The sequence below is a fragment of the Psammomys obesus genome, unplaced genomic scaffold, assembly GCF_907164565.1.
Source record: "Psammomys obesus unplaced genomic scaffold, mPsaObe1.curated_primary_1811, whole genome shotgun sequence".
NCBI classification, from domain to species: Eukaryota; Metazoa; Chordata; class Mammalia; order Rodentia; family Muridae; genus Psammomys; species Psammomys obesus.
In genome coordinates, this window is record NW_026587216.1 from 27,133,676 (window position 1) to 27,156,612 (window position 22,937).

General features: G+C 43.0%; 1 protein-coding gene across 1 annotated transcript in view; it reads left to right on the forward strand.

Moving 5' to 3' along the window:
* Slco5a1 (solute carrier organic anion transporter family member 5A1) overlaps window positions 1–21,429 on the forward strand; it is a 97,388-nt gene extending 75,959 nt beyond the window's left edge. Inside the window, exons 5-9 of the mRNA XM_055603485.1 lie at window positions 1,819–2,017; window positions 11,718–11,877; window positions 13,771–14,012; window positions 16,311–16,375; window positions 20,670–21,429. Coding sequence (XP_055459460.1) covers window positions 1,819–2,017; window positions 11,718–11,877; window positions 13,771–14,012; window positions 16,311–16,375; window positions 20,670–21,133 — 1,130 coding nt within the window. The 3' untranslated portion in view covers window positions 21,134–21,429. The remainder of the gene's footprint in view (window positions 1–1,818; window positions 2,018–11,717; window positions 11,878–13,770; window positions 14,013–16,310; window positions 16,376–20,669) is intronic.
* Window positions 21,430–22,937: the final 1,508 nt, after the last annotated feature.

The following is a 22,937-nucleotide window of genomic DNA, read 5'->3' on the forward strand; positions in this document are numbered from 1 at the left end:
TCTTCTTCTTCTTCTTCTTCTTCTTCTTCTTCTTCTTCTTCTTCTTCCTCCTCCTCCTCCTCCTCCTCCTCCTCTTCTTCTTCTTCTCTTCTCCTCCCCCACCTCCTCCTTTTTCTCCTCCACTTCATCCTTCTCCTCTTTCTCCTCCTCCTTTTTTCAAGACAGGGTTTCTCTGTGCAGCCCTGACTGTCCTGGAACTCACTCTGTAGACCAGGCTGGCCTCGAACTCAGAGATCTGCCTGCTCTTGCCACCCAAGTGCTGGGATTGAAGGCATGTGCCATCACTGCCCCTTTTTTAATTTTTTTAAATAAAGATTTATTTTATTGTTAGTTATAAGTGTGTCTGTTCATTCATATATGTGAATGTAGATGCCCATGGTGTGGGGGTCGGGGGCAGAAGGGCCAGGTCTCCGTGGAACTAGAGTTACAGGAGTTTGTGGGTTGCCCATTGTGAGTACTGGGAATTGAACTTGGGTTTTCTGCAAGAAGAGTATGTGCTCTTAACCACTAGCCATCCCCATGCCTTTAGTTTTCTACAGTACAACAGCCAGCAGTGCACTAGCCAGAATTTAGAAATGAGGAATAAGCATAAGGCTTGCTTATTCTCTTCAGGCTGAGGTAACAAGATTACCATGCGCAGGGTGGTTCATGAGCGTGAAGGTTTGGTTTCACACAATTCTAGAAGCAAGGAGCCCAAGATCACAGTTTTGGTAGGTTTGGCGTCCGGTGAAGGTCTGTTTCTCATAGCTGGGATATTTTCACTGTGTCTTTAATATGACAGAGAAAACAGGAGAATGCTCATGTCTCTTTGGTTAGGCCACTCTTCATGTGGCGCCCACTCTCCTAATGGCAACACTCTGGGAATTAGGGTTTTAACAAATGAATTCGGGGAGACACGAACATTCAGGCCATGGCGGCTAGCCATGACCCACTTTATGGAGCAGAGCATGTTCAGCACTGCGGGAGTCCCTCTGGCCCCTGAACTCCCATCACCCAGCCATCTTGGCTGTCATGGTAACTACGTTTCCTTCATATTCATGCTACTTGTGTGTGCATCCTAGAACATCATGGCTTAGCCCTCCTGGTTCTTGGAGCCTGTGGACATGCATATTGTATCGCACTGTTTTTCTCGTGTCACCTTTGTGAGAGTCACCCATGTTATGTGTGGTGGCAGGTCTTCCTTTGACTTGCTTTATGATAGGAATATTTTACATGCGATGTGTTGGTTGTGTGATATTTGGTTTATTTTCAGTGTGTGTGAGGTCTACCAGGATGGTTACATACACCACGAGTTTCTTTCGAGAGTCTAAATCTGGCCTTACCTGCCTGGGGCAGGGAGTGTTTCCCTTCAGTTCTACCAGGCAGTGACAAGCTGCATTTCAAAGCTGGTCCTACTCTTTCTAGTCTTCCGATGCTGGGAGTTGCCAGCACTTTTTTCTTGACCAACATGTGACATTAAGTGTTTGCCTTCTGACTGCTATGTGGTGGAGTTTCACTGTCATTTTAACCTATCTTTCTCCCTTGGATGTAGGGCCAATCTAAATTGTATCTACCTTTCTCATGAATTGTTTGTTTTTATATTATTGCTTTGTAAAAGCCTTTTTTTTTTTTTTAAATTGTATCTTCTGGATTTGAATCCTTTGTCAATGCGTGTTGAAAATAGTATATTGTCAAACCAGACACTGAATATTTATGGATTGGAGTAATTTTTATTCTTTACCTTAACACTGATGAGCAAATAGAAGATGAACAAAGAGAAGAGTGACAATAACAGTCGATGCTTAGTACAAGTTAACCCTCTCTTTCTGCTCTTCCCAGGTGTCATCATTGTCCCCAGCGCTGGGGTTGGCATTGTGCTGGGAGGCTACATTATAAAGAAACTGAAGCTTGGTGCGAGAGAATCTGCAAAGCTGGCAATGATCTGCAGCGGGGTGTCTCTGCTTTGCTTCTCCACCCTGTTCATTGTTGGATGCGAAAGCATCAATCTGGGAGGTATAAACATCCCTTACACAACGGGGTAAGTGCCCCTCAGGAGGTCGCCCTGCACTAGCAGGACTGAGGTGCCCAGCTCAGTGGGGTTCCACACCTGGGCCAGACTCTGCCTCTCCCTCCCTCCTGCTTCATGAGCTCAGTCTCTGCAACCGGAGCCCGTGCTCCTAGAGGGGGGAGGGCCACCAGGTCTCATCTCTGTCTGTGTCCTTTTTGAGCCTCACAGAGTGACTTTCATGGCATTTTAATGACCAGAGATGAGGAGATGGTTAGGGCCTTAATTAAAGTGTCCTTAGGGTACTTAGTGGGTGGGGAGGTAGCTTGGTCAGCACACCAGGAACCAGGCTGGATCCCTAGAACCCATGTAAAGATGCCAGGTGTGCTGGGCCACACTTGGGATCCCTGGGCAGGGGCAGTGGATGTGAGCAGATGCCCGTGTCTGGGCAGCACGCCTAGTCTAATCCCTGGGCCTCACGCTAACGAGTGACCATTTCAGAGATCAAGAGGAGAAGTCCCTGAAACAGTACCTGAGCCTGTGCGCACACATGCCTCTGTACATACATGCACTCCCATGAACACGTACCCCAACCAAAACCCATCAGATTTACAAACTACAACCCTCTGTGGAAAGCCTTGCTTTCACTTGAGTCCTGTGTCCACCTACTTCTTCCCACTTTTCCAAACTAAACTGGATAACATTTTTTTTTCTTTTCTTCTATTTAATGGCTTTTTAGAGTATGCATTTTCAACGTTTTCCCTCCCCCAATTCCTCCCAGATCCTCCCCACCTTCCTATATACCCAACTTCATGTTCTCTCCCTCTTAAAAAAAAATCAAAAGAAACAACAAACAAACAGTAAGACAAAAATCCCGGAACCAAACAACAATCTCATAAAACCCAAAGACCACGAGGTCTGGTTTACATTGTCCCGATACTCCTGAGCATGAGGCCTGCCCTGGACTGTGGTTATATACTTGGTGAGATTTCAAAGAGTAAACTGATTTTTCCTTTTCCCAACAGGGAGCAATTGCAAACAGATTCTTGATTAGGGATGGGGCTCTGTGTCCACTTCCTCTTTTAGGTGCTGGGATTTCATCTGTGTGAACCTGTGCAGGTTTTGTTCAGGCCATAAGTCTCTGTGAGTTCATATGTGTATCAGCCCTGTTGTGTTTGAGAAGATGCCAATTACTTGGCATCATCCATCAACTTCCAACTCTTAAAATCTTCCTGCCTCCTTTTCTACATAGATCCCTGAGCCTTGAGGGCAGGGTTGGATGAAGACATCTCATTCAGGACTGAGTTCTCCAAAGTCTCCCACTCTCTGCACATTGCTAACGTGCTCTTCAGATCTCCAGCTGCATTCAACCTTGTTGACTGTAACATACATCTCTCTTTCTCTCTCTCCGTCTGGTTCCACATCCAGCCTGCAGCTTTCCTTGGCGCGGATCCCACAACTCTGTTATCTCCAACATCTCGGGATCTTCAATATAATCTAGGCTTCACCTTAATGGAATGGCCTCTCTGGGCCTCCGTGCAGGGACACCCCTAACGCATTCTGGTTTCAGCAGCTTTTCTTAGCCATGGAGGGAGATTGCACAACCCCTGTCACGTGTCATTTACTCTAAAGCCAGAACCACATGGCTGAAGCTAGCAAGTTATGCTGCTTGATGGGGCTGGAATTTGGCGTCCTTGTTCAATTATATTTCTATCAGTTTTCTATTACTGATGGTTTTCTTCACCACTTGAACTTTTCTTTAATCCCTTTTCACGTTGAAAGCTTAGATGGTGGGACCTTGCTCTGAAGTCACCACTCCCTTTATTTTGTTTAGTATCAAGATTTTCTTTAAAGTTTTTATTTCCTTTGATTCTTGCATCTTTGTCTTCCACATTATACTTCCTGGTGCTCTTTTCTCCTCAAACTGTACATTTTGCATTTTTCCTTGCTAAGCTTGTTCCTTTTCATTATAGATCTGCATAAGAGCAGCCACTAATAGCTGCAGGACAGAGTCAGTACTAGGCTGTCTTCAAATCTCTGCCAATTCCATCAATCTGAAGCTCTTTAGTTTAGCCTCAGACAGATTTTTTTTTTTTTTTTGCACAAGGGCAAAAAGCAGCCACATTTCCTCCCAAAATATCACAAGAACTGTCTAAAGGCCACTTATTAATAATCTTCCCCCTTGAGCTGGGCCATCATAATCTACACTGCTTTCAGCACCATGATCTTCCTTGCTCTTCCTACGATGGCCCAGAAAATCCTGCTTAAAGTGTTCAACTGCTTTTTTTAGTCTAAAGTCCCAAAGTCTTCCATATTCCTACAACAAATAGCATGGTGAGGCCTGTCATAACAATACCTGGGTCAACGGTACCAACTTTTGTCTCAGTTACTGTTCTATTGCTGAAGAGATACCACGACCAAGCGACTATTATAAGAGAAAGTATTTAATTGGAGGGTTGCTTATAGTTTCAAAGTTTTAGTCCATTATCATCATAGTGGCAACATGCAGACACACATGGGAGCAGCAGCTGAGAACTACATCCTGATCCATAAGCAGATATACAGAGAGACTGAGCTTGACTTGGGCTCTTGAAACCTTAAAGCCCACCCCGAGTGACACACTTCCTCCAACAAGGCCACACCTCTTAATCCTTCTGATCCTTTCAAATAGTGCCACTCCCTGGTAACTAAGCATTCAAATAAATGAGCTCATGGAGCCATTCTTATTCAAACCTCTACAGCCTCTTCATTTTCCCTGTGATCCCTAACTTACTTGTAATTCTTCTGTTAGAACTTACAGAATGGGCTTCTCTGTGTTAACTTATTCTGTCATATTTCATAGGCCTGTACTTTTGTTCTGAGAGCTTTTCCCAAAAGTCTTGTTCTCAATTCTCCATATAATTTTTTAAATTTTTGTTAATAATTTTTTCTTGTTGAACTATGATTGCCTCTTTGTCTTAGTGTCCTGGTGTTTTAGAAAGTAAGGTCTCCTTAGATCTCTTTGTACTTACAATTAGAATTAGAATTAGAATTTCTGTGATTTTCATCTTATCATTTGGTATTGAAGGGGTTTTTTTTTTGTTTGTTTTGTTTTTGTTTTTCCTATTTACTTACAACGATCTGTCCAAACTGACTGCACTCAGGCTGGCATCTCTCAGGATATGCCTGTTTTCTGCGCCATCCTCAGCAAAAGGACAAAAAGGTTAGTCTGGGTAGTCAACATCAAGAGTAAAAATTTTGTTTTTCAAATTCCTTATAGTTTTTCTCAGAGCTTTCTGGTGATTATGGGTTCTGAATTAGAGCTAGTGGTAAGAATACAGATGAGAGTGGAGGGGCCCACTTATAGCTTATCTCCCTGGGTCCCTGGTCGTCCATTGTGTTCCCTTTCACAGATCATTTTTGCTCCCAGTATGTCTGATGACTTTGAGCTTAAAGTCTTGCAGAAATTCCTTTAGACAGGCTGGCTTTTGATCTGCCAAGGCAGCGTCTTTGATAATAAACTTATGGCTGTCTGCTTGCGACTGTCATGAAGCGGGCTGTTACTTTTTCTATTTCTTCAATACTACATGGCTTTATTATTATTTTTACCTCTGGTCTGCTCTTATTTTTAGAAGGTCTGGAAGCCAGACTCTGTACCTTACCTGCCTTGTAACTACAGGTCCCCTCAGGTCTTCTAAAGCCTTTGCTTAATGCCAACCCTGAATCAAGCGCTTCTAGTTCCCAACCATTGCCAGGAGAAATTATGTAATTGCGCTGATTGGCTCCATAATAAATTTATGAGTTCCAACCTTAGCAAGCCCTCATCTTTGCTGAATAATCAATTTTCTTAGTCACAGTCTTCTTCTTTCCCCAAAACTCATAATGGATGGTTCCTCTTTTTGCCTTTTAATCCCTTTTCTCAAGTCTTTTTTTTATTTTTATTTTTTATTTTTTGAATTTTATTTTTTTCTTATCAGTTACATTTTATTAACTCTGTATCCCAGCCATGTCCCCATCCCTCATTCCCTCCCAGTCCCTCCCTCCCTCCCTCATCTCCACCGTGCCCCTTGCCAAGTCCACTAATAGGGGGGACCTCCTCCCCATTCATCTGATCCTGTTTTGTCAGGTATCTTCAGGACTGGCTGCAAAGCCCTCCTCCGTGGCCTAACAGGACTGCTCCTCCCTTGGGGGGTGGGGAGGCCAAAGAGCCAGTCATTGAGTTCCTGTTAGAAACAGTCCTTGTTCCCCTCACTATGGGAAACCAATTTGTTACTGAGCTACCACAGGCTACATCTGAGCAGAAATTCTAGGTTACATTCATACATGGTCCTTGGTTGCATGTCAGTCTCAGAAAAGACCCTGTGCCCAGATATATTTGGTCCTTGTGGAGCTCCTATCCTTTCCTCATCAGACTAACTCCCCTTTTTTCTTATGATTCCCTGTACTCTGCCAAAGGTTTGGTCATGAGTCTTTGCTTTGAAAACACTGCTAGTTAGAGTCTTTCAAATGCGCTCAGTAGAATCCTGTCATATGTTCTCAAGTCTTTTTAATTGTATCTTAGTTTTGTTTCTCTTAGTGGGCAACCAGCTCTGTGTTAGTGAGAAAATGAAGTTTCTACCCACCCCTTTTCCACCTGAACTATCTTTTCTAAAACAATTATTATTCTCAAAGGCAAGTATTTGCTTCATTGTTTTCTAGGTGTTTGATAGCCTCCACCACGCACACACAAATCATCTACTATTGTTTTGTCTTGGCTTCCTCCCCTGTGAAACTGGTGAAACTGTCCATCAGCATGTTGGAAAATTAAAATAACACAAAGGGGAGAAAGTGAGATATCACCTCTCCCCATTTACAGCCACCAGCTTAGAGCACTCAGCTATTGTTAAACAAATGTTAATTGTTTCATTATGAAGCTTATTTAAGACTGTGTGTGTGTGTGTGTGTGTGTGTGTTTGCCTCTGTTCTCTTTCCTTGAGATCATGCCAACCAACTCCATTTATTCTTCCCAAATGCAGTGACTGCTAGGCCTCTGCCTGAGCATAGGAATGTTACTCAGTGTTGCGGAACCTCATTGGAACTCCATATAAATACGCATCTTAGAGCCAGGAGGTGGTGTCACATGACCTCAATCCAGTGCTGGAGAGGCAGAGGCAGCTGGATCTCTGAGTTTGAGGCCAGCCTGGTCTTCAGAGGGAGTTTCAGGACAACCAGGGCTACACAGAGAAACCCTGTCTTGAGAAACAAAATAAAGCAAACAAACAGATGCATCTCTGTTTTCTCAAGATGTCCCAGTTGCTAAACCAAGATGGAAATATCCCTGTTACACGGTTGTCCTGTTCAGTTGTCATGGCCACAAACAGAAACTTGTCCTTTTGTAGACATTTGCTAGCTCAAGAAGTCAACTCTGGAAAAAGTTTCACTCAATCACTGATGTCACAAGAAGTTCACAGTGTTTGTGGATTTGAAGCGACAATTAAATGTGGACCTTTCTTATTTTAATACTTTGGATTTCCGGAAGTTCAGTGCCAAGGGAAGCTGTGTTAGAGTGTTCTTTAGGAAGTAGACTCATGCTTAAAGACACACACCTGTGGACAGTTACATAGAGCTGACCTGCTAGGAGGGGTGAAGTGGGACACAGTGGAGATAAAACTGGACTTAACTCTATTCCTGACTCTTATTAGCTGTGTGACCTTCTCAAAGCTTCAAGTTTTCTAGAGTAAAAGACAATAGTAAGGACAGTTCTCATGAGGAACAGAGGAGTAACTTATACAGACCTTTCATTGCAAACACATGGAGAAAAGCAAAACTCTGCTAGTGTTGATTTAAACGATGAGATGACAGTCAAGACTTTTCAACCAGAAGCTGTATAACTTTACATAACCAAAGATGGATTTTCCTGTGAGGCCAAAAAACAAAGTGGAATTGAAGGAAATATTCTAATTGAAGTTTTCTTGAGGACTAAGACAAATGGAAAAGATGACACAGATAGATAGGTAGATAGATAGATAGATAGATAGATAGATAGATAAATAGACAGACAGACAGACATATAGATAGGTGATAGAGACAGAGAAAACATTTTTTCTGCTTCAGAGAATTTTTTCTGTTAATTATATTCCTCAAGTTCATGTGATTTGAGTACAGTTTACGTGGATTCCCACTTTTATTCTAATTTGGATAAACTTTAGCTAAAAGAAGGCTTAGGTTCTTTTTCTTGAATTACAGAGACCATGAGGTGCTGTAGAGAGCAAGGCCTAGCAGTCTTCAGCTCTTGAGCTAGGCTGCTAAGACACAAGTGCTGGTATGAGTGCGATGGTTGAGCCTAACTGGGTTCTTGTGCCCACCTGTGGCAGAGATTTGTTGTTAATTCATACTGCACAACAGTCTGCTTTGTTATTATATGTCACTATAAATAAATATTGTTTCTTAGCCATTGGTTTACAAAGATTAGCCAGTGTGGTTACTCCTTATTTCATTTATATTTATATTTATTTTGTTATTGACTCTTTAGGCCTGGTTTTCCCAAGGACACTCTTGGTAATCTCCAGGCAATCATTATTTGTCACATCGTTTCCTACTCTTTAAAGATAGCTTGGAGATGTCTTCCATTTTTTTCTAGCTCACGCTAGGAGTTTGGAGCATCCACTGGTAAAATATTTAATAGCTAGTTCCTGTGCATCACCTGAAATCAACCTGCACCAACTCAGTGGACACAGAGACAGTGAACATCTAATCCCAGTACTGGGGAGGATGGGACAGGAGGATCAGAGTTCAGGGTGTCATCTCCATAGTGAGTGCAAGGCCAGGACTACAAGAGACACAGTCGCAAAAACAACAAAACGAGATTCACCCAGACTGGCTCATTAGTTAACAGGAGCAGCTAGATAGTTCAGAAGTCTGCCTCATCTGGAACCTTCCATTTTGAAAGAGGATGGCTGGTCTCTTTGTGCCTATAAGCACAACTTTCCCTGCATAGTTCTTGTACCTCTTCTGTTCCCATCTTGGCTTTGCTCCTGACAGATGAGGGATTTCTTAGTGCTTTGAGATCAGCCCTTGCGCTATTGTGAGAATCCAGTGTTGGGGAATGGCCACACTAGGCTGAAGATGCCCCATTCTATCTCATCCTAGAAGTGAAGTGGGGTGGGGCCTTGCAGGAGAGTAACATGAGATACTATCTATCTATCTATCTATCTATCTATCTATCTATCTATCTATCTAACATGAGATACTCTCTATCATGAGAATTCCCAGTAGGGTAACGACAATCACAACACACAAGACGTTCTTAAAAATTATTCCTCTTTATTTCTGTTTCATCGTTTCTCTCTTTTTACCATACAGGTCCTTTGGGTATATATTGTGGCTTCCAGTTTAGAGAGGGGGTGGGTCCTGATGGGAGGGGAGGTAGGGAGGAACTGGGAGGAATAGAAGGAGAGGAAACCATAATCAGGATATATTATATGAGAAAAAAAATCAATTTTCAATAAGGAAAAGAAAAAAAGATTTTTTTTTTCTTGTAAATCAGCCCAGCGCAGAGCATGAGGCTTGCTGGCAGCCTTCTCTTTTATTCCATGCTGACCTTCCTCTTAATGACTCTTTTACAAGTACCTACTTTTGTTCATGATAATTCTATGTGTTGCCTTCACTTCATCACGTTTTCATTTTTAAAAGTATTACTGTCGCTGCGGCTGCTTCTATTACTGTTGTTATTATATTGAGACAGGATTTCACTATGTAGTCCTGGCTGTCCTGGAAATTGTTATGTAGACCAGATTGGCGTTGGACTCACTGCTCCTGTCTCCTGAGTACAAGGATTTAAAATATTTATTTTCAATGTGTGTGTTTATATGGGTTCATGTCACATGTGTGGGGTGCCTGCAGAGGCCAGAGGCTTAGAATTTTTACTATTATAATATTTCTCTGAAATAGAGACCAGGAGAAAAACCAGACCTAACCAACAAGACAGACGGGAGAGGAAAGCGCTTGTGTATGTACTTAAAACATTCTCTGATGTTGGCTTAAGGTTCTTCCTCGTGAGTGGACAGTCTCACAGGTGACAGGCATTTGTGATGTGTGGCCGTTACACATGAAGGCAGAGTAGGCTGCCAGAAGGGAAATGCCAAGCCACTTCTAAATAGCAGCAATGACAGCTGTCGGTCTGATATTAAAGCCTGTTGTTTTAAGTGACTGAGCCCACAGGCTGATAAAAGCCCCTCTGTCTTGTCGTGGCTCGCAGTTTAGGCCTTGAAGTGTCGGCGAGGCAAATCTGTATCATGCTGCATGCTTCCGCCTGTCTTTAGTTAACATGGCACCGGCCTTCTACACTCCCCACCCCCATCCTCTGTCTCATTTGCTTATTGGTTATCAAACGTGAGGAACCTTAGAATGAGCGGCATGCATGCCAAGTCTGTGGAGCAGTACATGCATTGAGGGTGGGCCGTGCTACTGGCTAAGTTGTGCTAACATAGTCACTGGAGCTCAGTCCTGACACATCAGGCATTCCCAAATTATTTGTTGAGTGGATGGACGGCGGATGAAGGGACAGATGCACAGACAGATGTTTACTCTTGCTGACCTATTTAGCTTTAGGAACAGTGTTGCAAAAGAACGGCGACAAAGTGATGAGAGTAACAGTCTTGGTTCTGGCCACCCCCATTCTGCTGTGGCCCCCTGGAGCCTGCCTGCCCCTTCCTTACTGCGGTTTCACAGCCTCTCCCCATCTTTGAGCCTTTCCATATCATTTTTCTCTTTTTTACTCAGGGTCTGAATGGCTTTTCCTTGAGGGAATTCTCTTGAGCTTTCATATTGCATTAATTCCTTGTGACTTCATAAGGAAACAAAGCCTGCCTGTTTGACTGTGCATTGCATTTGGGCATTTCTAGTGATTTCTGCTTAATCTTTGTTTGTTTATTTCTGTCAAATTGGTGACAGGTAGCCTAACCAGCCACCTTTTCAAGTCACTTCGTTTTACTTTTATTTTTTGGAATTATTATATTTATTTGATAGGTTATTCTAGAACAATTCAAGTCTTTGATGAATGGAACTTATGCTGGTAACTGTGGGCTGATGAGTGGATTTTGTGTCTATGTGTTCCCAATGATTTTAAAGACTTTGTAATACAATGTATTTTCTCTATTTTATTATTATTAAAAAAAAAAAACCCTTAATGTTTGAGATGAACGATATGGTAATTAATCTGAGTGGACCATTATGCAATGTATATGAATATTGAAATAGCACGCATATCCCCATAAAGTTGTAGAAGTACTATATATAAATTAGAAATAAACTAAGGTGGGGTATGTAGCTCAGTGTTAGAGTTCATGTTTTGTTCATGCTCTGCTAGGTTTAATCTCCAGTGGGCCCTAAAATAAAATCAAGTGAAGTAAATCATGACCTAGACTTGTTAAGACTTGGAGCTGGATGTTTCCCTAGCAAGGGTTCCCTGAGGGTTCAAGCCAATGGATTTAGACATGAGGTCAGTCTGTAGAATCAACGTGGACACCGAGGGTGAGGCAGCAGACATTGTTTGATCTTAAATCAATCTCATCTGTTCTAATGAAAACAGAAACATTTTTTTTACGCTTTGTTGTAAATTTATGGAAATAACAATAGAAGATGGCTACTTTGTGGTATAAGTTTAATTCATGGAAATACTGTCTGTAAAATGGACAGTTCACTTACTGTTGTGAATGTTTTATTCTCAGCCTTGCTTGATCTCTCTCTCTCTCCCTCTCACCCTCCTCTCTCTCAGACCTTCTCTGACCATGCCCCATAGGAATCTGACAGGAAGCTGCAATGTTAATTGTGGTTGTAAAATACATGAATACGAGCCAGTCTGTGGATCGGATGGAATCACATACTTCAACCCGTGCCTGGCTGGCTGTGTTAACAGCGGTAATCTTACCACCGGGGTGAGTAGAAGCTGTAAGTCCCTCTTTTAGTGTAAATCTGGCATCATGACACAAGTGATGGGACCCGCCACCCCACTTTGCCGCACGCACCCGTGATGACTTCACTTTCCCTCATTCACGAGGTTCCAAATAGACATCCAAGGACCTCTGGGAAAACAACCCACGAGAGGCAAATCATGTGGGCCTCTCACTTTGTCAGGGATGCTGGGAGGATCTGGGTGTAGAGTTCTGGTCCTCATCAGCCGGCTCCTACTTTACGGTCCATGCCAACTCAGAGAAACTTGATAAGCTCGAATTCCAGGCTTCCCATTTGTTCCTCTCTTTGTAATGGATTTGAAGGTCAAGGTGACCACAGTTGGTGCTGAAAGAAAAGAGACTGGAGACGGTGGAGGCTGGTTCTCTAAGTGGTGTCTGTGGAGATCGGTGATGCCCATTTTTCATAAGACTATCCTTCAGCTCACCACCCACCCCTTAACTTTCAGAGTAAAGATATTTCTGTCAGCTGAAGAATAGTCTATTTTGAGAATTCTCTTCCCTGTGAATTATAAATAGGCTTTAATACTGTGGGAGAAGGTTTTAATATTCTACTCTATTCTTTACTGAGCTCAATTTGGCTGTTGGCGTGAGAACAGATAGGAGGCGATTGCCCCAATTTAAAGGTTAAAACGCATTTGCTTCTTCTGTGCGATTCTAGAGACTGTAGCATTGATCTAGAGTTCAGGGGTGCTACTTTTGTTTTCTGAGTTTGGAACTAGAGGGCGGATTGGAAATTACTATTGCTGGTTCCCTATGACACAGCTGGTAAGCTCCTGTGTGTGACCCTACTGAGGTCAGGAGATTTGTTTCTTTGATGCAAGGCAGTAAGTGAGGACTCTTAGATACAGTATTTCATCATAAAGACTAGAAGTCCTTCCTGTCTAAATGGCCAACCTCTTCTTAAGACTGTCTTAAGCAGTCACCATGAAAACTAGTTCAACCAATTTCCACTTGGTAAAAAGTAACATAATAGGCAAAAAATTAATTGGCAGTTAAGTATTTATTAGGGTTTTTTGGCATTAGGTCAGTAACATCAACGGGAGTTTTGATTTCATCATGTGTTTGTGTTCGGTAAAAGTTTGGGGAGTTACTGGAGAAGATTTGGTGTCCTTTGCGCCTCTGTCTTCAGTGCCCTCTAAGGGCATGCCGTACATAAGTAGACATCTGTTGGGAAAAACAAACAAGTGATGTTAGGCATAGCAGGTGTTTTGGACAGCTGGAGTCTGTCCGAGTCCAGAGCACTGGGCCGAGGTTACAGTTCAGACTGAAAGTGATGAACATTCCATTCACCCACATGGATGTCCCCCCGGCCTGTTGAAGGGACTGAAAGGGATTGAAACTGGAATAGCTAATGGGAAGTTCATCATCATTGGTACCAAAGCCATCATCCCTAGGCCATAAAACTTTGAATGTTTTGAATGTTTTGAAGCCAGCATGCTTTGGTTAGGACTTTAGAAGTTTGTTTTAGGACTCATGTGTGCTAGGGCACTCTGGTGAGCGCAGATAAAGCACAATCTGGCTTCTGCTTTTTTAACTGGAGAGTCTACAACTGAAGCCGTGTGTGTTTATGACAGCAAATGGGCACCTGGTGTGTAAATGGCACAGGACTGCGAGTTTGAAGCTTCTTAGGAAGTTTAGGCTTTAACAGCCTGACTAGCAGGTTTTGATAGTATTAAGACAAACACTGCCACTATACTGCTGTCATTAAGTAACAAACTGTGAAATAGTTTGCATTCTTTAAAATTCTATAGTTATTTCTGAGCATTTTTATTTAACTTCGACAATATCCCAATGCCAGGTTTCTTTTTTTTTTTTTTCTTTTGATTGGCATGCCACTTATCTTTATTTGCTGTTCAGGTTCGGAATTACACGGAGTGCACCTGTGTCCAGAGTCGACAAGTGATCACGCCGCCCACGGTGGGACAGCGCAGCCAGGTCCGAGTGGTCATTGTGAAAACCTATCTCAACGAGAACGGCTATGCTGTGTCGGGGAAGTGTAAACGCACTTGCAATACCCTCATCCCCTTCCTGGTGTTCCTTTTCATAGTTACCTTCATCACGGCATGTGCCCAACCGTCAGCCATCATCGTGACACTCAGGTAAGAACCGAAACCACAAGCGCTGTAGAGAGCTGACTGCAGGGGACAGTCAGCAAATCAGAGGATAGTAAGGGTAGCAAGCAAGAGGGTGCCCCACACTTCCCCCTGGGCCTAAGGGAGAGATTTCTACATAAGAGAGAGAAGAAGGTAGCTGAAACATTGCCTCTTCTAGATTTGCCTTTTTTTCAGCTGGGCACTGTTCTTATTATTCATCAAACTTTCTCTCCAGTGCTTTTAGTGTCTGCTGTCTTTTTGCTGTGAAGTTTGACAACGTGAGTTGAAAGCCTCCTCTGTTAGCTTCAGGAAGCCAGACCCTCAAAGAGGGTAGAAATGCTTTGGCAAAGTGACTAGATCGTAAATATTGCAAAGGGTGTTATCTCCGGCCTCATGGATAGTTAATACTGCACCTCTGGGATCAGTGAGGAATTATGCTGGGCTTGCACTTCAAAATGCTGAGCTCATTAATTTTACTATTGTATAAAGTCCTGGAGCTGAATCAAGGACAGCACAGACTTGGAAATCTGAGCTTCCAGTTGGGCAGGCTGCACTTTCGTTGCTGTGTCGTATATTCTGGCTGCCCCCCCCCCCCCGATACCCCCCCCCCCCAGGAGAGGACATGTTGAGGACAAGGACTTTTGTGCTGTTGCATTCAGATCAATTTGTTTTTACTTGCATTAAAGGCTGTGGTGGGCAGAGATAGGAAAGGACACTGTGGTGAATCCTGAAGTTAGAGGGGGGCAGGGATGCAATGACAGCATGAGGAAGGGAGTCCAATCTTGCTCTTCTTTCTGGTTCTTCCAACTCCACAATACCAGACAACTATCCAGAAGCATCGTGCTGGCTGACAGTGGGTGGCCTGTATCTCACACAGATTCTGTCTTCTTTCTCATTGGACACTGAGATAGACATTTTCCGAATGGAAGAAAGCATGCCACGGAAGGCCTTCTGGTTTATTCATTCTCAGTAGATACTGATGGAGTAACTATGTATGCAGAGCTGGCAAATTCCTAGGAGACAGATAATATGAGGAAAAGACAGCACTGGAAAAATTTTCCACTCCATGCCTAGATCTTGTGTGTATGAGATAAAAAAGGATAAAGTACTTCATCGTGTAAAAATGTTGTGGCCTGTTAGTAAATTTACTTACCTGAAGCATCTCATTATTTTCCCACTATAATTCTTGAAGAAATATTAAGTAGACTATCTAAAGGCCACCTTACTTTACAGATGGTCAGAAGTATTCAAGCATGGCAATTTATGAGTTAGCTTCTAACACCAAATCTCTGAAGAGGAGTCTTTTAATCTCTGCTAATTGCAAAATCAATAGGTTCCTATCTTTCCACCACAGGGGGATAACTTAGAAAATCAATTTTAGGAGGAGAATATGGCTTGGAGAAGCTTGTTCTTCCTCTGGCCTTTCATGTACGTTTGTGCATGTGCACAAATGCCTGTAATTTCTGTTTTTACTTTGTCTTAGTTAGGATCTCTTTTGCAATGAAACACCATGACCATCAAGTTTCCGAGCAGAGGGTTTACTGGGCTTCCACTTCTGCATTATAGGCCATTGATGAAAGGAGTCAGGACAGGAACTCAAACAGGGCAGAAACCTGAAGGCAGGGGCTGATGCAAAATCTGCTTACTGGCTTGTTCCTCATAACTTGCTCAGCCTGCTTCCTTATAGAATCCAGAACCACCAGCCCAGGAGTGGTACCATCCACAATGGGATGGGCCCTCCCCATCAGTCACTAACTAAAATGTCTTACAGCCAGATCTTATGGAAGCATTTTATTAATTGAGATTGCCTCCTTTTAGATAATTCTAGCTTGTGTCAAGTGGACATAAAACTAGCCAAAACATACTTTTTCCCCCTCCAATCTTGGAGGACTTAGAATGATTTTTATTGGATGCACCTTCAATTCTGCAACATTCTGACGGAAAGAGAATGAGATGCTTAGGATAAATTTTTAGTTTTTTTTGGTTCTTAGCAGATAGATTTGGGGAGCTCATTTAAAGGAGCTTCCCCCTACTTCAGCCAAGAGCCTTGGTGCTTCCCCAAAGGAGGGGGACACAGCTTTAATCAGTGTCTGGTGGAGACATCTCTAGCCTGTGATTTACTAAGGGAAGGGAATCTTGTTTGGTGATTGCTAATAAATTCTAGTGGATGAAATACGTTGGGAAAGTATCTGATTAGTTTTTATGTTTCTGCCTAAGACAGGCTTGATTTGATAGGCTTTTTTTTTTTTTTTTTTTTTTTTTTGAGCCAGTGTTTTAAACTCTTTTTCCTTCTCCTCCCACTAGGTCCGTGGAAGATGAGGAAAGGCCCTTTGCTCTCGGAATGCAGTTTGTTTTGTTGCGAACACTTGGTATGTCCCTGAATTCCCAAGTAAGCCCTTAATTCCTCTTTGCAGCAAGTCCTTTAAAAACACAAGTTGAGTCCCTTAGTACCATTGGTAGTAGAATGTGACAGGTTTGTGGTTTAGAAGACACTTCCTCATTTTTGGATTTGAACTTTTAGCTATAAGTCCCACGGGTGAAACAAAAGAAAATGATTTTAGGTTAGTTTCATTTTGACTCGGAATACAGAATACAACGTTTTCAAAATTCCACCCAGAGTTTTATACTGTAAGAAATCGAAATCAAGAAATTTGTAATGAGTTTGTTATCCTGGCTTTTAGGTCTCTGGACTCAGCCTTTCGACAGCAATGTGAGAGAAACTGGGGTTCGTGTTACTTGTGATACTTTCAGCTTCTTCCCGTTTTAGGGTAATGCTATTGGGTCGATTGAAGAAGGCACCCGTAGAGCTTTCTGAGGCAAAGATCTTAAAAAGGCATAAAAGAAGGACCGCAAAGGTACATACACAGAGGCTTCACACACCATGAAGGAAAGCCCCGTGTCTCAGTGTGAACAGAGGATAATGGTGAAACACATCTCTCCTCGAAGGCTAGGGCCCCTGAGTGGGAAGTGCCTGGGAGGCTGCCCTGACCACTCACACTGCCCGATGGGTTTTGACCCTCCATCAATTGACCTCCTCAAGTTCATTTTCCCTTAAGTGCCATGCTGTTATTTTCTTCAGCGCTGTTTCCCTTGACAAATCAGTACCATTGTCCATGGGACCAAGGGGAAAAAACTGGTTTGTTTTTAAGTCACGTTTCAGGTTTGAAGGGTGAAATAGCTTGAAATGCCACCTTTCTCTCTTCTGAAGCGTTCACACCCCTGGAATTCTGTTTGCAGTGAGCATGCGTTGATGACCCTGAGTTCAAAGCTGAGTACTTTCAATAACCTCCAGCCCGAAAAAAGCCCCCAGCTGTGGCTTGTCTCTGGTGTCAATAAGGCTTTAAAGGCTTTTGAAGATTCTCTTGTTAAGAGAGTGCTGGGTATGAGAGAATTCAGACACAGGTGCACACAGTTAAGAATTATGCTTTGTGCTCCTTTTGTTGTTGTTTAGGGTTTTGTATTTCTTTATCTATTTTTAACTGTGTGTAGCACTCACACAGATGGGCCTGGAATTTCCTAAGGACATACTTATGGTGGTGTTGAGATTACAGGTGTTCATTACATGCCCAGCTAAAAAAAATATTTTCAAAGACAGAAGTTTGTCAACTAAAGCGATGACTGCATTGAAAAAGTCAGTTTTTTTCCCTAAAAAAAAAAAAAAATGTCCTCATTTTGGCTCTGTTTTTTTCTGAGGGAAGTTGGGTTATTTGACATGAATTTTGTGGTACAGGGGAGCCATTTGCAGACCCATCAGTAAGCCAGGAAAGAAATCTACCTGGCGCTGTGACTCAGCTCAGTTTTGTCCTTGTTTATATTGTGTGTGCGGAGGTGTAGAGAGGCTAACCATCCAAATTTGATTCTCCCCAACTTGCAAAACAAAAGACTTCTCAGTCCTTTAAGAAAGTTACCATTTAATCTTACAACTAGACTTCTTTTAAAGATTTATTTTTACCTATGTGTATTCATGTGTGTCTGTGTGTAGATGTTTGATGGGAATACAGGTGTGTGAGAGGCTGGAGGTAATGGATACCTTGGAGCAGGAATGAGTGTGGTCGTGAGCCATCTATGTGGGTCCTGGGAACCTACTTATAACTCAAGAAAACCAACCAATTCCTCTAACCACTGAGCAACCTCTCCAGTCCTAGACCTTATTTTCAATAAGTACAAATTATTTCGCAAAGTCCCATTTGCAGACTCATGAGCTGTTAGATGTCTTTTTTTTTTTTTTTTTTAATTTCATCCCTCTTACTTTCCTTCCCTCCCTTCCTTCTCTGCTTTAGCCCATCCAGGCCTCACCTCTGTGTCCTGTGCATTCGTAGACTGTTAGAAAAGGTCTTAGGAGGCAAAGCACAAAATGGAGTAGGCTCTGTATCAAGGAGTGTATGGGGTGACAAATGGCAAAGACATTAAGCAAATGCTCTTCATCAGTTGATAAAGTGGAGGCCCATACAAGACACAGTGGCAGCAGAGTGGTGTCCCGGAGATGCAGGGACTGAAAGGAATGGGTGCGAGCCAGGTAAATGAGTTAGCGGTAGGGGTACGTTTTTGGCAAAGGCTGTGTGATGGGCTCTTTATCTAGTATAACTTGTTTCCTTGTGGAACTGGACGAGATGTCTGTTACACACAGCCCATACAACAGAGCTCCTGCTGCTCCTGTCCTTCAGAGTTGGAGGCCATGATTATCGCCACACCCCAGGGACCATTGCACAGTTACCATTTGAAGAGGGTCTGGTCAGCTGCAGTGGGGTCTGAGTGTCCTATAGCAACCTAACAGGCTCCTTCAAGGACCTCTGCTCTGAAGAGGTGGGTCTCTTCACCGAGCTACAGGGAAGAATTTCAGCACGAGTCATAAGAAGTTCTGTGGCATTTATTAAGAAGATACTTAATCATACTTGAGCACGGCCTGTGCTAGTGGGGAGGCGCTCAGGACAAAGACAGTACACACTCATGTGTAATCCTGGCCCTCTTAGGAGAGCCGCAGCCATATATTCTGTTTTGGTGGCTGCTGAACTTTGTTTAGGGAGCCTCTAAGAAACATTAAATTCATTTTTTCGGTAAATGAAATCAGGTGGTGGTTTTGGAGTTCGCTGGGTAGTTGAAAACTCTTACAATACTAGATCACCATGGAGGTGAAAACATCTTTTGACCATAAACGAGATCATGATCTTGTCAGTGACATTCTCAAAAACAAAAAAATTACAGGTATATAGCTAAGAAAGGGGGAGAGGTCCTTTACATAGGTCTTTTGCATGATCTACTACTATTTTATCATTCCTTTTCTGAAACACCTCTATAAAAAGGAATGTTGTCTTTAAGCAGACAGTTTTTACAGTGTATTTTGTTACTGATCCAGAGATTGTGTGTGTGTGTGTTGCTACTGATGGTGGGGGACTTGTGTTGAGGCCAGAGGTTGACATTTGGACATCTCCCTCATTTGTTTCTCTACTTTATTATTTATTTATATATGGGTTGTTTCAGAGTCTTACCACATGGTTCTGCCTGGCCTGAAACCCCCTATGTAGACCAGGCTGGTTTTGCGCTCACAGAGCTCTTCCTGCCTTTACCTCCGGAGTGCTGGGATTAAAGACACGCACCTGCACTCCTGGCTCTACCTTAGTTTTCGAGACAAGGTCTTCCTGAGCCTGGACTAGTCTGACTGTTTTGGCTGTACTGGCAGGCCAGGGAACCCCCAGGGATCCACTGTCTCTTCCTTAGGCTCTGGGGTTGCAGGCACACGCTGTCATGACCAGCTCTTTTTCATGTGGGTTCTAGAAACCTGAGTTCTGGTCCTTGTGGACACACATCAAGAAGTGTACCCACTGAGACACCTCCCAACCATTTGTGCTCAAATTCTTGACTCTCAGCTTCAAGAGACTTAGACCAGACTCAAGGATGAGGGGCCTTTCTCTGTTCCAGTGCTTCCTTAACATTCCCTGACTTCCTGTGCTGCTCCAACCTGACTTAAGGGGGCCAAAATCTGACTTTAAGTTTGATTTTAAGGCTTTTGTGCTGGCACTTTTGGCAATAGACAGTTCTTCCAACTCTACTAAAGTCTCACTGTAAACACTTTATCAAAAGTGTCCAGTGTAAGGACTTGGTGCCCACAGATAGCAGTAGCTATTTTTTTTGTTTTGTTTTAATTAAATTTTTTTTTATATTACTTACAGTTTATTCACTTTGAATCCCAGCTGTAGCCCCCTCCCTCATTCCTTCCCAACTCCCTCATCTCCTCCCATGCCCCTCTCCAAGTCCACTGATAGGGGAGGTCCTCCTTCCCTTCCCTCTGACCCTAGCTTATCAGGTCTCATCAGGACTGGCTACATTGTCCTCCTCTGTGGCCTGGTAGGGCTGCTCCCTCATGAGGGGTAGGTGGTCAAAGAGCCAGCCACTGAGTTCATGTCAGAGACAGTCCCTGTTCCCCTTACTAGGGAATTCAGCAGTAGCTATTTTTATTAACCTAAAATGCACTAAGACATTCCAAGTGGAAGATGCTAAGTCTTTGCCAGGTAAATTGTGATTAGATGAAAATGTCTTTCAGGAGATTCAATTAAGCCAAAATCATTCTCTTGACATCTGATAAACAAGGACCTTGCTGATTGCAAATCTGTGTTCTCTTGTGGGATGTGCTATATCCTGTGTTTCTCTTTCTCTCCATGACTGCAGCTTACATTCCTACTCCGATTTACTTTGGAGCCGTGATTGACACCACCTGTATGCTCTGGCAGCAGGAATGTGGCGTGCAGGGCTCTTGCTGGGAATACAACGTGACGTCCTTTCGTTTTGTCTACTTCGGTTTGGCGGCTGGCCTCAAATTTGTTGGCTTTATTTTTATCTTCCTGGCCTGGTACTCGATCAAATACAAAGAGGATGAATTGCAGAGGCGGAGGCGTAGAGAGTTCCCGCTGAGCACTGTGAGTGAACTAGTGGGCCAGCCCAACAAAGCGGAGAAATATGCCCGGACTACATCATGCCCAGCCTTCAGCACCCAGGGGGAACTCCATGAAGAGACTGCTCTGCAAAAGGGATTTCCATGCACCACACAGACATACCCTGGGCCTTTCTCAGAAGCAATAAGTCCCTCGGCAGACCCTGGGCTGGACGTGAGCCCTGACGCTGCTGCTCTGTAGTGTCCCTGCTGAAGCCCGGAAAAGAGAGACGTGTTCTGTTGGTTGAGTTGAATATGGCGACTTGAGAAACACCTGTGCCTTCTTTCTTTCTTTTTTTTAAACCTCCACAGACACAATCCTCAAACCAACAAAACTCAGTACACACAGCCACTGTTGGCTGAGGGCTGGATACCTCAACAAGACTGAGAGCCTTTCCCCTCTTTTCTCCAGGGAGGAGCTTAGGTTGATCTGTTGTCACTTCTGCTAGGTTCATTTAATGCTCACGCGCCTGAGGTCCATGGCGAATCATGGGAAAGGCTATGATCACACATATCATTAGCATAAGTCAGGGTCTTCAGATTTGAACACCTACTATGTTTTCAGATTTGAACACCTACTGTGAGTTCTGCTGCAAAGCACAACTGAATTTGCCTCAACTATGCAATTTGATTAGAAATACGAAAATATCGTGTGTCCCTTTTGGCTTTCAGAGAGTAAAGAAGAAATGGTTTTGATAAGCAGAAGCTGAATGTTCTCTAAAGCACTGTTAGCATTTTAAGCCATAGCAGACTTATCAATCAGGTAGAAATTTTCAAATGCTTCAAGGAACTGCATACCACAATGTAATGAATGATTACAGGATTTCCTAAGTTATATTTTCTCTTAGTCTCTTTACTCCATCATAAGGTAGATCAAGAGGCTGCTTGAATCATACATCTGATAGCTTGAATATATAAACCATAGTATTCTTTCATAAGGGGCTTTAAAACTAGTGTGCTAAACAATATGGCTAGAAGCTGTAATTTGAGATGTATAATAAGGAAGGGAACGATGACTTTCTCATTTAAGGAAATGGCTGTCAAAATTCTTTCAACTCTTAAGGAGTGGCTAAAAGAAGCTATGAATTACTACTACATTCAAAGTAGTTGATAAAGAAATTGCCAAAGTAGTATTGAGTCTCAAATGGGGAATTTCATTTATATCTTCAGCATACTGGCAATTCTCTACTGATTTTTTTTTTTTTTTCTGTATAGAAAATGACTATTGTTGGTTGCTTCAGAAAATGGGCAGTTCAGTCAGGAAAGCTGTACCTGGGATATGAAAATCACTGCATAGGAAATGGGAAATTTGTCAGCTGAACACAGACTATGATCATACTTGGAGTAACAGTTGAGATTGCTAAAGCAAACTAGTCTACCATACTGAATTCTGCGTTCTCAGAGCTAGCATCATTTTGCAGTGCCCTTCGCATTCCTGTTCTTTTAGCCTTCCTGCAGTGATTCTGAGAGTTTCCTTCCTAAAGACACCTCGGGTCCATTGATAGTTGTTCAGCATTGTCATTTGGCTTCGGCACTTCCCAGTATGCTTTCTGTATCGTTCTTAAGATAGAGGCCTCTCGGCAGATTTTGTGCACTGACAGTTGGTAACTCATGATCTGGCTGCAACGGACCAAAAGGTCCAATGCTCCATGAGATTGAAGCCTCTCTGTCAAGGAACTCACATTATGTAAGGTGAAATATTTCCTCATCTAGAAGAGAGATGGTGGGCAGAACGGACCACGAGTCAGACACCTATGTTTGTGGCAGGCCACACAGGTAGAATCATGGAGCTGTTCCTGGGTATTGAATTGATTTCCTGTCTGTGTAGGAAGGCCTAGTCAAGTAGATTTTCTGGGTGCATGCAGTGTATGGAGGAGGCATTTGCTGTTGGACCGGTAGAGCTACTGCTCAGGTGACAGTAACTTTGACCCCTGGGCTTGGCTATCAAGGAAGTAGGGTCAACACTAGATGGTGCTGGGTCAGACTTTGTCCAGCATAACAACCAT